The sequence below is a fragment of the Pelophylax lessonae genome (assembly GCF_965119305.1).
Source record: "Pelophylax lessonae genome assembly, chromosome: 2".
In the NCBI taxonomy this organism is placed as follows: Eukaryota; Metazoa; Chordata; class Amphibia; order Anura; family Ranidae; genus Pelophylax; species Pelophylax lessonae.
The window spans coordinates 569,687,063-569,705,157 of NC_138769.1; the positions used below are offsets into that span (position 1 = coordinate 569,687,063).

Sequence of the window (18,095 nt, forward strand, 5' to 3'; positions counted from 1 at the left end):
CAGATCTACCGCAGGTAATATATGACACTAGATTGCAGTGGCGGCCGGCGGCAGAGGAGACACACATGAGGCAGCGGCTTCACTTTCACTTACCTGCTCCTGGCTGAGACGTCTCGCGACCGCCGACCACGCTGCTCCTCCTCGCTCTGAGTCTGACGGCAGGCGGGAACCGGGAAGGTGAGTGAGTCAGAGTGACTGACGCACGCACCGCCCCCACGACGACGTCAGATGGGAGTCCTGAATGATTGGTCCAGGCTGGAGTCTGGACCAATCACAGGACTAGGAGTGTAGAAGTGGGGAGTGTCGGGGCGCATTGCCCTGCGCCCCGATGACACCCAGAACGGCCGCCAATCGGCGCCTCTACCTGGCAGCAGGTGGGATGCCAACCCCCCCACCCCCCCCCCCCCCATAGACTGCAATAGGTCCGGCGCCCCTAGTGGGCTCTAAAAGGTAATTTTTTTTCCTTGAAGATGCTGATTGGGGGGGGGGGGCGGCGCCCCTGCGCCCCCTATAGACCGGCCGCCACTGCATCCTGCAGCTTTTCAAGATGTACGTGACCTGGCCATAAAAAATAAGTTGGCCATTACTTAGGGGATGGTGATTATTCACTAAGGTTGGGCTCAGCACATGCCTAGCTTTTCAGAGAATACTGGATATGAATTCTGCTCCATCCTGTGTATGCTGATGTAGTGAGAAGCCCCACTTGTCTGCATCTGAGGTCTGTAGTTATATTTTGGAATTGATTCAAATATTTGTGTGTGTGTGTGTGTGTGTGTGAGCTGGCTGGGGGGGATAACATTTCTTAGCAAAGTAATATTAGACTTCAATGAGGTACTGCCCGACCCCTGTGTGTACATGTGTTATTCAAATATAACCTTTAAAGAAAATTGATTATCATATAATAAATATTCATGAAAAAGTCCCAATAAAGTCTTAAATGTGCAACAATTCTACTCTTCTATAGTGATCAGAAGTGCTCCACCAGATGAAAATATCTACTGCCTCCTAAAGGCCAAATGCTCACCTTCACTCTTGAACCCCACTACAAAGGTCAAGTTTGCATAATTGTCAGGCACCAGGACCCAGAAGGGACTTAGGCTGGCCATACATTATACAATTTTATTGAACAGTTTTCCTTTAGATTAACCAAAACCATATAATATGAGGTCAAACCTAAACACTTTCAATTTGTATGCAGTCAGGCAGGCCCTTGCACTACATAGTTGAAGGTAAATTTAAAGGAAATAGAATAAGAAAATTGTATAATGTATGGCCAGCTTTAGACTAGAAGTAAGCAGCCATCATTTTCCAACAGATCCAGCCTGTGCACAAAGCCCAGATTGCTGCTCTACGGGACCTCAAAGTCAAGCAGCGCTGTCTGGGAGGAGAAAAGCCCAATGCTAGATGGATGACATGGATGACAGATTTTTTATTATATGATAATCATATTTCTTTAATGATTATATTTGGCAACAAACACACACTTGGTTGCAGTTAATTATTTTATTAGGCAAATTGTAACTTTGAGTTTATTGCAAACTTCTGATATATAAATATATATTTGGAGGCAGCACACAGCATATTTCAAATATATTAATTCCTTCTTTTTTTTTTTTGGTGCCTGCCACTTTGTTTTATTACCGGGTGTTGCACAATTTTATTTGTACAGTAGACATTTCTCAGAGGAAATCGGAAGCCATGAGTATTTAAGAATGTAGCCCCCCTCCTCCCTAACAAATTGCATGTTATATATCTATATATTTTAGATATACTGCTAAACACAGATGTCTACAGTTGTTTTCATAGATATCTACATTTCCCTTAAAGGACTATTCCAGCTGAATTGGACTTTTTTTTAACCAATATCTTCTTTATACCTCTCAGAGACACAAGGGTTGAGTGCCAGGATCTTCCTCCATTGCTGGTTTTACTCTCTGTTGCAAGAGTCTTTCTCTTCTGTGTCTTTCTTCATAATAAAGCCTTGGGTTTGATTCAGCCAAGGACACAATCTACATGAAGATTATTTGTTCTCCCATTTGTTGCATAATTTGCTTAAGTTACTTCTGTTTCCACCCATTATGCAAAAAATAAAAACCTATGGGTTAAAGCAGCATTTTCGAAATAGAGTTCCATGAGAGGTTGCCAGGTTGCCCCTTGTGTCCATTCTGATTTTTATTGTGACACAAAGGGTGGGGTGGTGATGAAGATAATCATGTCAGTCCCTTTTCCCCAAGTTACTGATTTAGCATTACTGTATATGTACAACTTACTAAACAACCTAATGTTCCCTGAGCTGTAGAGACAATCATTTTTATGCTGGGGTTCTTTGAGACCTGAAAATTACTTCAAGGGTTCCTCCAGGGTAAAATGGTAAGAAAGGCTATAAATATGTATATCCATTTATTGATATGAGTATGTTGGGCACATTAGATTGTTAACTACTTTGGGAGGCATGGAGTGATCAGAACTATAATATGCAGTTTGTTAAAGCTTAAGTCCATCTTTTGGGGTCCATCCGAAAACCCAATCCCGAAGACCCCACTTAAAATTGAAATTCCAGGCACCACCTAACTAATCCAAAAAATGCTGCTTCCCCTCATCCTAACACCTATTTTGACTTACCTATGTAAGAAAGATCTGTGTACTTATCTATTTTTAGGCTGCTGTAGTCCAGTCACCGGATCTCTCCGGTGCCAGCCAGCTCGGCTACAGTGAATAGGAGAGAGCGCTTTCAACAATGGCTAGTAAAGCCTGGAGTGGCCATATTCTTCAATGGTCAATTTATTGTTAGCGCTCCCCGCCGTTGCAGCTGCTCTGGCAGACACAGGGGAATCGGATCACATGACTGGAGAAGAGCAGCCCAAAAATAGGTGGGTATATAGAACTTTCTTACACAGATTAGTCAGAATAGGTGTTGGGGGGGGGAGCATTTTTAGGATTATTTAGGTGAAAATGAGAAGACAACCACCACTCCCAGTGCTGTGGGTGCTCGCCACCGCTGCAACAGTAGAAATTAAGGAGAAATCGGCTGCACACCACCAGCTGCTAGGAAGATGAATCCTTTATTAACATATGTAAAAGGTACACAGGATACAGTATGTTAATAAAGGATTCATCTTCCTAGCAGCTGGTAGTGTGCGGCCGATTTCTCCTTCATGTCTAAGATTATTTAGGTGGTGCTTGGAATTCCATTTCAATCTATGTAAAAAAAAAAAAAAAATGTTAATATACAAAACTTTTTGGCAGGGATCTTTGGCTATTCACGGGATTTCCTCTTTCTCCAGTGGTGCTTAAGTGCTAAACACTGCAGAAAACAGTGACATGTAACAACGTGGCACTGTTCAGTGTAGTATTGCCCTTGAACTTTGGTAGGCCTTTAAAAATAATTTAGGGTGCAACCCCCTGCTCCTCAAATAGTAATAGTTTACTGCTTTAGTCTGTGGTCTGTTTGCTTCTAAAGACTTTTTCCCTACTAGTTCCAGGATGGATCACTTGTTCTTTGAAGCCATTCCTCTTTTCCAGTCATTCTGCCACTTTTTTACTAACATCATCATGTAAAATGTCACATTCAGTGGCTGGAGCGGACTAAAGGAAAACATTGGCTTTTAACAGAGCGTGGAATAAGGTAAGGAATATTCCTCTATTTTATTCCCCTTAAAACTAAGCAGTAGGCTATTACTATACAGGGGCGCACCCAAAATGTATTTTTAAAAGCTGACCAAAGCTCAGCTTTACTGTAGAGGAAGTGGGTTGAAATAGAAGTGGATCAGCACTAAAAAAAAGTACAGCAGCAAGCCACTTGGGGGCAGCTCTGAGATGGGATCAGTATTGGAGCAAGGGCTACTTTTTTATTTGAATAACTGCAAGGCATTATATTTTTCATGAAAATAAAAGTAATGCTGTAGATGGGCCTTAACCGCTGTTCATTTGATTGCCACTATATACCATAAATATGGTAAATAAATACTGTATCATAATGCAAAATCAAAAAGAGGATTGAGAGTTACTCATAATGACTGCAACAGGTGGGGAAAGCTGCTCACCTATAGAGTCCCTGAGCGAACTAAACTATTATTTTTAGGTTGAATTACCCTTTAAAATAAAAAGTAGGAAACCTTGCATTCTTCAGACGAAAAGTTTATAAATGATATATACATTTTGTTTTATCGATACATGCCTCTTTTCTGTTAATGATGAAGTACTGATAATTACTTGTAATATGTCCCACTCAGTCCAGCTTGGTCATTAGCCAACTCATTCACAAGTAGATTGCTGTATGATTGTCACTCCAACAATACAGTCATGTAGTAGTTTATTTTATTTTGTGATATTGTAATATCAGAGCCTGTGACAAACATGCTTCCAAGGTTTGAAGAATTCGGTGGTTTGATGGCCTTCCCACACAAGGCCTAGAAAAGGTCACATCTGACTGCCTTGGTAGCGATGCCTACGCTTAGCGCCAGAATCCGTAAAACCAAACCCACTGCATGCCAGAAAGCCTCAGAGCAGGTAGGAGCTGAGCTGCGTGGGCTCAGAATTCATTCTCACGCATTCCTAAAGCCAACCACTTGCTGGATGAATCACTTCACAGAACGTAATGCTGAAGATCCTGACAGTGGAATTTTAGTTTTAGTTTATCACGCTGTGTCATTATATACGCTGCCATACATGATAAATGAAGTTCTGTCTGGAACAGTAACCATGGTGTCATTTGCAATGGATGCTTGTAACTGAAGTCTCAAAAAATCCAGTATAAATTAACCAGTAACTGGTCTGAGTTTTACAGCTGCGATTGTCTTGACAAATGATTGGTCCAGAGCTGCTCTTTTGGCCCAGAATATACACGGTAAAAGGTGGTTTAGTTTATAAGTATTTAGATTGCAGCTTGCCAGACTCAATTTCCCCAGCCAGGGTCTTCATCCATTGGAAGCAGAGCATGAGAGGAAAAGCTGGATTGGCTGGCATCACTGTTTATTAAGTCCAGTACCTCGTCTAGCTGACTCCTAATTAAAAAGAAAGAAGATATGGTAAATCTGAACCAATGGTGTTTAACAAATATTCTGCTGATTTTAGATTTCGACTTAAAAGTTGGTATGTTTCTGCCTATTCATTAATATACATCCATTTATCCACCCATCTGATTCTGTGCCTTTAAACATAACATCATTAACCCCTATAAATTCAAATTTAACCCTGCAGGGGATTTTTGCTAGTGAAATCATACTACTAGAATATGTCCTAAAACAAGAGGAACAAGAGGAGATTGTTGGTTCAGTCGTTTAACAGTTGCAGAGGAGACATGGCTACAGAATGGAGAAGGGGCTATGGGAGGTTGCAGGTTCAGCCCTTTATTTGTATAAGGGTCCTTTCACACGGCCGCTCCGTGTGTCCGCAAATCATCCTATTTTTTTGCGGATGATTTGCGGACATCAATGTTAGTGAAAGGCACTGCGGATGTCAGCGGAATACCATCCTTTCCTCCTTTCAGTTCTGTTCCGTTTTTTCGAATGGAACAGAACCCTATTTTTTCTTCCTTTCACACGGAGCGGCCGTGTGAAAGAAGCCTAAATGGAGCAGAGGAAGCACAGGAATGTATAACAAAGAGTGCTGCAGCATTGAGGAGAGGCTGTAGCTTCAGCTTCAATTTTGCCTGTAACTCCCCCACATGAACGCCCATAATTTGTGCTTCTGCCTGGGATGGAGCTACAGTCAGCACTGACATTGATAAAAATTGTATTCTGTTTCTAAACCACGGCGTTGATTTTAACAGGGACAGGTGCTAAGTGCACAGCGTTCCCTGGGGGATTTAACAAGCATTTCTAACTTTCTTTGAGAGTTTTTGAGTTTTTCTTTCAGAACCACCACCTTATCTTAAATACTATATTCATAAAGAATAGCAGCTGTCAAGGTGTTCTCATCAGCTTACATTGCTACACTGGGATAGATCTCTGTGGGATAATGCGATGGGTACGCATTTGGGCTCCATATTGGGTTACTATTTGCCATTATTGGATATTCAGGACTTGGCATATACCTAAAAACAGAAAGAGAACAATTAAAGAAATGTATTCATACAATTATATTTGTACTATACCAGCTATGTTATCAAAGCACATCAATCAAGATAAGAAATCCATACTAGTGTAATATAAGGGCTGATATTACCTGACTCTTTCTTTTAAAAATGCTGATCAAAAGGCTTCAGTACCTTTTGAGTCACTGACCTAGACCATGTATGCAGTTTAAGAGTGTGACCTAACTTTTATTTCCATGATCTGCAGGCTTGTTTAGGGTCAGTGGTAATAATGAAGTCAGAGACAGACAGATAATTAGTATTTTCAGATTGCGGTGAGCAATGACAACCTCCACATTTCTCTCAGAACAGGCTTTCTTTAATTAGTCACACTGAACATTATTGTCTAAGGGGCCCATATATACCCTTGTGTTGTGTTAAAACATGCAAGTTTGTCAACATGCTTTGTGTTAAGGCAACCTGTTCAAAGGGAATGGGCAGCTGATGCACTAAAAATGTTTAATGCACCATTTCTGAAAGCGCATCACAGAAAATGTCAGTGCGTTGCCACATGCTGCCCTGCATGTCCATGGCCAAGGTGTGTCGTGCTGCTATTCAAAACAAATGGATGAATAGCACTGTGTTGCACCAATGCATGTAGTGTAGGAAAGCCTAGATAGCTGGTGGTAATTGGGGATTATATATTCAGAGGGACTGATAATTTGTTGCCAGGATCACCTCAACTGAATGGTTTGCTGACTCCTTTGTGCCAGGCCTCAGCATGTGGTGGACCAGGTAGATAAACTGCAGGGAGGGGCTGGGCTTAACCCATTTTTGGACCATGATGGGACAAATGATAATACAGGGAAGATGGAACATAATCAATTTATAGAATGTTATATTCTTTAGAATTTCGCCTGTGCCGTGCACAACACAGGAAGGGCATGGGGAGCTTAGAGAACTGAATGCATAGCTATAGACCTGTTGTAAAAGGGGAGGATTTTGGTTTCTAGAGAACTAGGCTGCCTTTTTATTGGGGTACAACCTATATGGTAAAGATGGTTTGCACTAGAGGATGGCCTATTGTGCTAGGGGAGAGGTTTATGAGAAGTATTTACACTAGGATTGAGAGGGGACAGAGAATTAGAATAATGAGGGGGGACAAATCTGACAGGGGTCCGACCCAGGGGTCAGGGGAAGTTGGGGTCGGGCTTTGGCAGGTGTGAAGGAGTTTTCCATATTACAAACAATCCAAGGCAACTATAGTACAACTTGTTCAACAAAAATGATATGCAAAACACAATAGCAAAATGTGACAATGAATTGAAATGTGTGTTTACCAATGCCAATAGTCTGCCAAGCAAAATATGTGAGTTGAAAGCTTTGCTGCAAGAAGAAAACTATAATTTAATTGGTATTGCTGAATCTTGGCTTCATTCTTCACACAACTGGGCTATTAATATTACTGGCTATGCTCTCTTTCGGAGGGACAAGGTTAAACGAAAAGGTGGCAGCATCTGTCTCTATGTGAGAAGTGATCCCAAAGTGAGTGTGAAAGAGGACCTTGTTGATGGAGAGTGTGATGGTGCCGAAGCATTATGGATGGCGCTGCATATAGGTGTGCAAACTTAAAGTTAATCAGAAATTGTTATAGGCCACTCAGTGTTAATGAGAAGGTGGAGACTCAGCTACTTGCACATATAGAAAAGGCTGCAAGGGCTTGGGCAGTAATAATAAATAGGGATTTTATCTACCCTGAAAGTGACTGGAGTAATTACACTGCTGGAATAGTAAAAGGGCAGGCAGTTACCTGAGCGTAAAAAGAATCAATGAACTACCAGAAAGCTCACCAGCACTCTGGTAGTTCATTGAGAACTACAAGCCTTGTACAAGTACTTGTAGTCTATCCATTCACAAGAAAATGTGAATGAATGATGTGGCTGTGTGGGTGGAGCCCCGCATGGCTGCACTGTTTTCAAAATTGTGACAGCAGGTGTGGGAAGAACATCCCCCGCCCGCTGTCACAGGGCAGAAGAATCGGGCGTGCAGGGTTCAGGTACTGGAACATGTTATATGCTCCACTGTAAAAACAGGTAGAATATGCAACATGTTCCAAAGGTGAACTTATCCATTAAAAGTGTTTTTAGTTGATATCAAGCTATGCAGTGGAATTACAGCCTTACAAAATGTCCCCAACTTACAAGCTGACGTCAATGCACTATTTAATTGGGTAGCTATGTAGCAAATGCGGTTTCATGTTAATAAATGTAAAGTTATGCACTTGGGGGCTAAAAACTTGCATGGATTGTACAAACCCGATTCCAAAAAAGTTGGGAAACTGTACAAAGGAGGAGCGCCTACCCCAAACTCTCTCTTTTTCACACCTCCAAGAAGACTACCGCGTTGCTAAAGAAGCTGAAGGTAAAGGTGATGGACTGGTCAAGCATGTCTCCAGACCTAAACCCTATTTAGCATCTGTAGGGCATCCTCAAACGGAAGGTGGAGGAGCGCAAGGTCTCTAACATCCACCAGCTCTGTGATGTCGTCATGGAGGAGTGGAAGAGGACTCCAGTGGCAACCCCTATGAAGCTATGGTGAACTCCATGCCCAAGAGGGTTAAGGCTGTGCTGGAAAATAATGGTGGCCACACATAATATTGACACTTTGGGCCCAATTAGAATTTTTGTTTTGTTAGGGGTGTACTCACTTTTGTTGCCAGTGGTTTAGACATTAATGGCTGTGTGTTGAGTTATTTTGAGAGGACAGCAAATTTACACTGTTATACAAGCTGTACACTCACTACTTTACATTGTAGCAAAGTGTAATTTCTTCATTGTTGTCACATGAAAAGATATAATAAAATATTTACAAAAATGTGAGGGATGTACTCACTTTTGTGAGATACTGTATATACACAAATATTTATGTTTTTAGATTGTTTTTCTAAAATGAATGGATTTGAAAATCACAGCATTTACACTTACCTTGGAGTAAAAGGGGCTTGATCTGGCACTGCAGGTGGAAATGGCATAACCAACTGAACTGGAGAACTAGAACATAAACACATTTTGAATAATGTAACCATTATCTAATAGATTTCCGTTAGTATCTGTCTTGTTTTCCAGAATACAGTTTTCTATATGTAAGTGCTCAGTAGAGAAATCATTAGCTAGCTGTATTCACATCCCTGCCTGCATTGTTAGCAGAGGTTAAATGGGCTGCATCTCATTTGTATGCATTTACTCCTGTAAATCATAGTTATGTCTGCTCTAGCAGAGAATATTTTATCAGCCACCACCTGTGCCTTGCATACAGAGGAAGGCCAGGTGCTCACAGATGACCTATGCATAAGCAATCATTACCCATGATGGATCCCTTGATAAATCCCTAGCAAATAGCGTATAAACTACACATAGGGGACTGTGGAGTGTAGCTTGTATTAATTGCTAGTATTAGAAAAATGCTCCACATTTGTGTAGCAACAGCTAGCGATTGCCTGCATGGGCCCAGCTTAAGATTTAGAACTCACTCAACCAATCAAACTTTCATATGGGAAAACATAAAAATTCCAAAAATATGCATAGGTGTCATGGAACACACCTATACAAAAACTGACAAAGTTCTGACTGTAATCATTTCATTGACAGTTTATATTGTTGGGAACAGGGATGAAGGCAAAGAATTGTCAATATAATTACAAATAAATGGCTATGACACCTTTTAATGCCTGTTGTGTTGCAGTGCATTACCACACGCACATGAAGGTGCGCTATGTAGTTAACATGCGTTTATACTTATTTACATCTTGCACTTTATTTATATTTACATATTACATTTTTTTTGTATGGTCACACCTGAGCACATTTGACACTTTATTCACGTCATGTTACCAGATATTTTTGCACATAAGATTGTTGCTTTCATCCTACCTACCTTCATGTCTGTGAATGTGTCTTCACTCTCCAGGGGTCCTTCTCTGCTCTGCTTTGGCGGCCGGCGCTGGCAAGGCGCTGCTGAGAACGAGTGCCTTTGATTTTAAAATGGCGCTAGGCGGCACCAATGCGTAACTGCACATGCGCCCGCCCAATCGAGCTTGTACAAGCTTTCCTGAGCCCTGCAGGCACGATTACGATGTCGGCCCGCAACCATTTTTTTTTTTAAGGGCAGCGGCTGCCTGTAATGGGCATTTATGGACAGCCCGATTAACAGGCGCTTGCCAGCACAATGTTAATTACCCGGGACAGGCTCCTATTTGCCAGGACTGTCCCGGCAAAAACGGGACAGTTGGCAAGTATGGAGATAGTCTGCTCAGATTTTGTTTATGCTATATATGGTTTGCGCTGCACTATTTATTTTTGTTGTATATTTTGGTTCAGTTAACAAATTGTGTGCACCTGTATAGGCTGCTCATGTTACAAACAGGGGCCACCATATTACTGGAGCCACTGCACTCACGTCCTGCATTACTTCCTGTATTGTCACAGGAAGTGTAGTTGCCACCATTTTGGAACAGGGAAAAATACAACAAAATGCCAGGAACTATCTGTGCAAGCAAGAGCTAGCCAGAGGAAAACAATACACAAAACCTGAGCCACAGCTAAAGGCCCAGAAAAAATAAATGTCACTGATTAGTTTCTCCCCAAAGGATTTTTTTCAAAGAGTTTGCAAAGTAAAATCATCAAACATGATGCATCATTGATAAGAGTGTTGCTAGGCGTCCCAGAGGAAAAGACTATTGAAACATGTTTATTTGCCACAGTGTTACCTCATAAGGGTCTGGCCTTTATTAAACATCTCAGGCTGTGGTCCACAGAGTATTCACATAAAACATCTAGTTGCAATACACTGTTACAATGTCAGCCTCTTGGATTTATCTTAATGTGTTTTTGTCACTCATAATTTTGTATAATCAAATTTGCACTATATTATTTTACTGTACCTTTATGAGTGTGTGTGTTGCTTCATTATTGTTTGTGCCTATAAAGGCCTACTCAGATGTGTTTTTATTGTTGTATTGAGCATTTTGTAGATGTGACACATTCCAACAATAAATATTTCCTTATATATATGAATTTCTTTAGGCATATCTGCCATACAACAGAAACCTGAATCTATGCTTAAGACCTCCCTGGGGAACTTCATGTTACACTGGACGTGGACGGAATAATTCACTGAAGCTCCAGTGGTTGTTAGGGACCTCCTCCCAAATAGAGCCTTAGGCATAGCTGATACAACAGAATGGTGCTCTTTCAGAGCATTGCCCTGTGCCTGATCCACTAACAACCTTTCTGGTTTAGTGACAATTAGCTGCTTTAGATCCTTACCTGGGTCAATATTAGTTTGGTATACCACATCATTGTTAATGCTTCTGGTGATTGAGATAATACCTCTGCTGTGTGCTTGCCCTTACTTGGCCCTTCCATCTTTTGAGGGTTATCTTCTTTACTACTATACGCTGTTCTGCAGACCCTCCATCTGGTGCAGCAGAGATAGTGCTTGCGTCTCTGGTAGACACAGTGGCCCCTTATAATATTGGGAATAAACTATTGGCCAAACTATCCCAATCTATTTTTATCGGTGCTCGGATCAAAGGTACTTCACAGCACCAATCCATCTGCCCAAAGTGACACCGAAGTACATATTGGTTTAGCAGCAGATACATAACACATTGCATTTGCAACCATACCAGATTGTAATAACACATTTATTTTTGTTACCTCTATAACAAGCAGAGATTCTCATATAACCAGGTCACTGACAAAAGGGAATAGGGTAGAATGGTACAGTGCCTAGAAGAAATGCTGAGCAAGTAGACTGTGCTTCCTGTATGTATTTTATCTATTTTTTTTTTGACTGGAGGGTTTCTAAAATGTATTTTATCAAACATATTAAAGTAGCTGTAGGAAAATACAATTAGCACACTATCTATATATAAAAAAACATGCATTGAACTCTTTCTGACTGCAGACTATATATAAATATCTCTCAACATGACATCCATGCTGTAATTTTAAGGATAGGTTTATAAACTTCCCCAAGCAGAACCAGTATCCAGTACATTGGAGTGATAGCTTTATAGTCAAGTTAAATGTCGGATACGGAGACTGCTAAACTTAGGCTGGGCATCAGGGAATGGATGATCCCCAGACATGAATAGGGTCAAAGGGCCAAATGCACTCAATATGTCCTGGGAAATAAAACACAAGCCAGAATATCCTAGAGAGCTGTCATACCATGTACGCAACAAGTACTCTGCTCCTGGCTTTTGGGTAATAATTTTTGCTTGCTTTTTAATACTTAATACAAAGTTTTACCTAGCCATTTAAAACTTTAACAATCCCAGCAAGGTAAAGAACTACTATCATTTGCTTTCTATGGAGCATATTTTACATTTGATTAACATACTGTATAAACAGTGAGTATACTATAATTATCTTACCCGTATATGTGAGGTGGATTACTAATTTGTGATATGGGACTTCCAGGTGAATCATATACCGGTGACCTAAATTAAAAGAATCATGTTACATAAACAATAAACTATATATATATATATATATATATATATATATATATATATATATATATACACACACTGTGTATTTTAAGGGACGTTTGTGTTCAAAATAACAAGTTGACCAAAGCTAGCAAAAAAATGAAAGCAATAGATTTTGGCACTGAGACACTACCACGGGTATCTATCAACACAGAAGGGTTAATCTTTGGTAGAGATGAGGTTCAGGTGTACTGCTACCATTGATTTGTAGCTAAATCTGCATATTCACTGTTTGCAGTTCAAAGACCTGGTGAATTAATGCAGGAATTCGCCAAAGTAACCACAATCCCCAGCCTGGCCTTTGAACATAGGCTTGGAGGGTCTAAAAGGGGGGCTTTTGAATAAGCCAGGGCTGGTTCATATTGACAATATGGCTTTAATAGATAAATTATAGGCAGTGCTGCTTATAAAATGCATAGGCAGAGATTAGTGTAGGCAATAGCTACTCTGCTAAATTAGATGTCAGCACTTACTGAATTGCATGTAAGTACCAAACAGATGTGTATGTTGGAGAATTTGGGGGTGGGGGGAGGGAAGGATTTTTCCTTTTTGTCACTTTAAAATGGTTCTGAAGCCTAAACATTTTTTTCCTAATGCACTCCCTGCATTAAGGTAAATAAAGTTTAGGTATTAATATTGTCAATGATCCAGCGCTGTTCCTGTCTGTAGCGGCACCCTCAGCTCTCACAGAGGCAGCGGGAGCCAATGCTGCTGCTGTTAGTCAAAATCTGTGCTGTCAGTCAAACTCTGTGACATCTGCTTTAACAAAAATGCTGGGATACATTTTCCTACATGCCCTGCCTGAGGGCACAGATCTGTTCACCCAAAAATTGCTTTAAGGACCGATATCTGTCCACGACTGGTTGATAGCTAGCTCTTCCATTGTCAACACCTTAGCTACTTTTTTATACTGTTGCTTTTCAGTTTTAAGGTTTCACTATGCTGCTCCCTGCCCTTCACCTCTTGTTCCTGGAGAAAGACTCATAGGAAAAGTCTTAGGACCAAGGGAGATTGAAATGAGTCTATCACTAAATAAGCAGCCTCAAAAATTCCAATTGAATCCTCCTTCATAGCTATCATTACTCAGTTTGCATTGCCATCCTTGTGCATACTGTCCTGTACAGGATAAAATAAATAAAAGTGATCAAAAAGAAAAATTAGTTGTAGCAAGATTCCCAGCCATTTTGCTGGATGTGGGTCCGCCTGGGTTACCGTTAACAACAACAGCACATTTAAGCATGTTCTCCAAGTGTGAGCACTGAGACAATGACCAGTCCAGTATCTTTGGGTTTTTATATTTATTTTGTAACTTGGATGGGAGAAGGGATGAGTGGGATACTTCTTTGGCTCAACTATTCACAAATTGCTGGAGAAACTTGAAAAATGCCGATTGGCGGTGACTTGACGCTGGCTGGATGCCGGTTAACGCTGGTTAATGCTGGCCTGCTGCCTGTTAACACTAAACTGACTTTTGACTGCTTTCCTGGATAAAGAAGTCCTCTTTAAGCTCCCTTAAGCACTCCTTCTGAGGTAGCTATTTGTATACACTGCTGCACTGCTGACCACTTCAGGGCTGGCACTTATCTTCAGGGTTTAGCCACAGGCACCCCCTTTCTAAACCACTCTACTGGTTAGCTGGCTCCTAAATCCCTTTGACCTTCTGGAGTGGCCCCCTAGCCTAGGCAGACCCCTGGGCAGTTTTGAGTACTCACAACACTGTTTTTCCTGCCTGGAAACATCTGCCCAGCAGCTTCATTCGGTCCACAGAACTCTGGATCCCTTTCTGCAACCCAGCTCAACCCTCCGTCCTCTAGGCCGACTGCCCAGGACACACTTGCTTCCTCTGACAGGAGGAGTGACAGCCATCAGCCTCCTCCTGGGACTCTGCTTCCCACCAAAGACGCTCTGTCATGCGCTCCCCTCAGACTTATACCCCATCCCATGGTGCACTGCGGCAGGTTCTGCCCACTAAAATAGATATAAGCCCTGGTGCGCTATTGGCCAGATTTCCTCCACTGTCCAACAGGAGCCCTCATTGATGCAGTGGGGAGACTCCCCAAGCTCAACAGACACACCTGGAAACACATTAAAGCCTAACTGAATGATTAGGCACCCCTGATAAGCAGACAGGGCCACAATAATCTTTTTCCTAGCACCTACCTAGGAGGGTGCTACATCGTAAATAATGAAAATATTTTTAAAAAAGTGGGTAGGAATATGTTATTGTAGGACCGCCCACACCACCACAGAATGGAGGAAGGGTGCTTTTTTCATTATTTCTTCACTATGTATTATGCACAAAGCATATTTTTCACACATAACCTCAGCATCCCAGAGCCTCTTATCATGCCATAAACAGGAGGAGGAGGTGGAGGAGAAATAAGTGAAGACTGAAAGTGAGGATGAGTAGAGGGAGGAGGGAGTGGAGGTGGGAAAAGAAGGACCAGGATGAGGAAAAGTCCTGCCCGACAAAAACATCAATATCAAAGAATAAAAAAAAATATATTCAGCCCCGGTTCACACTTGTGCGATGCGGGAAGGCTGCGAATTCGCAGCTTGTTCCCGCATCGCAAACGCACCCCCGGCAGTTCACACTGCCATATGCGATACGCTGGGGTGTCAATGTAATCTTAACGACACCCCCAGTTTGATCGCATATCGCAGTGCGATCTTGCAGTTCACACAGGATCGGATCGCACAAGTGTGAACCGTTGTGCGATCCGTTTCTGATGCGGCTGCAAAAAAGGGTCCTGTGCGTCTTTGCTGCGGGTGCGGTGCAAATTTAGCCATACAAAGTGTATGGCTAAACTCGCACCGCACAGCCGATCGCATGTAATGAAGCAGCAGTGCGCTCCGACATTACATGCGATCGCCGCAGCCGCATCAGTGTGAATCGGCACTTAAATATAGAAATAAAAAGTAGAAAAATAATATCTTTAAAAAAATAAATAAATGGCAGTTGGAAAGCTCTTACTCACTAACATAACAGGAAAACAAAAATGAGTGTTAGGGTTATAGTCCACTCTGTGTAACATTAACAAGAGAGAGGAGTCTCTGGAGACCGTTCGGTCCAGCGTCTACCGTGGAACACCAATCAGGTTACCAGCACCCCTCATCCTTATCTATGGATTATATGTACAATGTATGTGATATTTATGTAAAAGTGAGTGTGATATTTTACGTTCTATGAATAAATCTTGAGTTTAAACGGTATCAAGCTATGGAGGTTTCTCTGTTTTGTCACCCATACACATTGTCTGAGAGGAGCTGTCTGCAGTGCAATCAATGATCTGGAGGAATCTTAATTTTGGTATATGCTGTGGTTGCCTAGTCCATGAGAGTGGGCAGGCATGGACTTCTGGTGAGTCTGAATTTCAGCTATTTCTCCGGCACTTTGGTGGTGGCAAGCAAGGGTGTTTCCCATAATTTGCACCAGTGATCCTTCACGAATGAATACCCTTTATTTTGCTCCATGCACTTTATGCCAATGGACTTTTATGGACTCCTATTGATTTAATTGTATTTTAATTCATGCATTTTTATATTTCTTTTTATGCAGTTTGATTCATGCATTTTATCTTATTTATGCATTTGGTATATTCATATTGGGATATAACTATACTTGCATCAGTTTATTGGTATGGTAAGAGGTTATCACCATCCCTGCGCTACTGAAATTTTAGTTGAAGAGATAGTTCTTTTGGATGAATTTCATATCATATAGGGTTATAGAGAGGCTTAGTGTGGGGGTTGGAGTTACACAGAGGGTTTGTGTTAGAGTTACAAAGAGGGTTCATTTTAGGGAGCATTACTCTTAGGGTGAGTTACAGGGAAGGTTAGCATGAGGGTTAGAGTTACAGGGAGGGTTAGTGTAAAGTTTGAAGTTACTAGTAGGCTTAGTGTTAGGTGATTGATAAGCTTAAGATTAGGCTAGAGGTAGGGTTAGTGTTAAGGTTAGACTACTAATAAGATTTGTGTGAGGGAGCTAAGGTCAGTACATATCACTCTCTGCAGATATCAGTACATCTCACAGCTCTAGGCTGAAGATTGAGACTGATGGCCTAAAGCCCCCAACACTGAAACCTAATATAGCAATAATACAATTTACTAGGACAGTGTTTCCTTACTGAACACGCCTATGAAAAATGTATTGGTGACTGTCTATTACTTTGCATGTCTGTTGGTTTGGCTTTTGTGTGTGGATATTTATTTTGCTATACTCACGCATATCGAAGACTGACACTTGTTGATGGCAGGAAAGTGTCAGTTTCATCCATTGGAACACTGTCACGCATTGGAGAAGGATTGTGCTTTGACTCATTATCATCCCTAATAAAAAACATACATTTTGCAGGTCAGATACAATGTAGTATTAACATATAAATGAACTTTTCTGGAAATATAATAGCCAGGACTGTTAAAAAATGTAAAATTTGTGAATTAGCCCCCGTTCACATTGGGGCGACCTGTCAGGCGACCTGGTCACCTGACAGGTCGCCTGTCATACAGAAGCTATGGACCCGTTCTAATAGGAGCGACACAAGTCGCTCCGACTTAGAAAAAGGGTCCGAGGCTTCTGTTGGGGCGACCCGGAGAGACCTGCATAGACTTCAATGTTATGAAGTCCGTGCCGGCCGCTCTGAGGTCGCGTTGCGAGCAGCGCACCGCGACCTGTGTGGTCGCCTGGGGAAGTCGGATCGCCCCAGTGTGAACGGGGCCTAATACTTTTAGTATATCTTATCTCAATATAAATACATAAATATAAATAAGGTGTATAGGTGCAATCCAATAAGGTGCCTCTGTGGTATAAGTGCAAGTGATATGGTGACTGTGAAAGGTCAAGTTAATAATTAGACAAATCTGATAATAAAAATATATAAAAATATAACAACATTATAATGAATACAGTGACAATAAGTGAATAATGATTTTATTGATAAAGTGCCACAGTGTTTGCCTCGATCAATATGTACACTGGAGAAAGTGCAAAGTGAATGGTGTAAAAAATGTATATTAATGATTTCCAGTGAATCAAGGAAAAAATGAAAAAAACTAAAACAAAATAGAAGAGGGGGGAAAAATGGTGCAAATACAGGTATGCACGATGGGGCTCTCCAACATTTTAGTGCAAAAATGAGATCATAGATAAATAAATATTGCCGCGCCAAGTGAAATATAATCAATCAGGGTGATTAACATATAAACAAAATCATTTGTGTATGTAAAATAAATCAATAAATATTTAAATGACAATAATCTGTGCCAGATGCTAATATAGTACAAAAAATCCAAGTGCTAGTGACACAGTGATTATGAAAGTCCCAAAATCAATAACAAATAGATCAAAATGATCCAAATAATTCCATCTGTGATCCAAATTATACTGCAAACGTGCTCCACACTCCAAACCAGTGCTCCCAGTGATTGGTGCAAAAATGGCAGCTCACCTCAAGGATAGACCCCAAGGAGTCATACACGTTTTTAAGGATAATAGATACTGGACAAGCAGCCTTTTTACTCCTCTCC

General features: G+C 41.2%; 1 protein-coding gene and 1 long non-coding RNA gene across 2 annotated transcripts in view; both read right to left on the bottom strand.

Annotated features, from left to right (window-relative positions):
• Positions 1–4,295: 4,295 nt before the first annotated feature.
• STAT6 (signal transducer and activator of transcription 6) overlaps positions 4,296–18,095 on the bottom strand; it is a 357,207-nt gene continuing 343,407 nt past the window's right edge. Inside the window, exon 17 of the mRNA XM_082248146.1 lies at positions 4,296–5,103. Coding sequence (XP_082104272.1) covers positions 4,895–5,103 — 209 coding nt within the window. The 3' untranslated portion in view covers positions 4,296–4,894. The remainder of the gene's footprint in view (positions 5,104–18,095) is intronic.
• On the bottom strand, positions 6,012–12,497 carry LOC309545355. The gene is made up of 3 exons (XR_014224890.1): positions 12,453–12,497; positions 8,998–9,063; positions 6,012–6,034 (listed from the first exon to the last, which is right to left on the bottom strand). It is a non-coding gene; the product is annotated as an uncharacterized lncRNA (long non-coding RNA).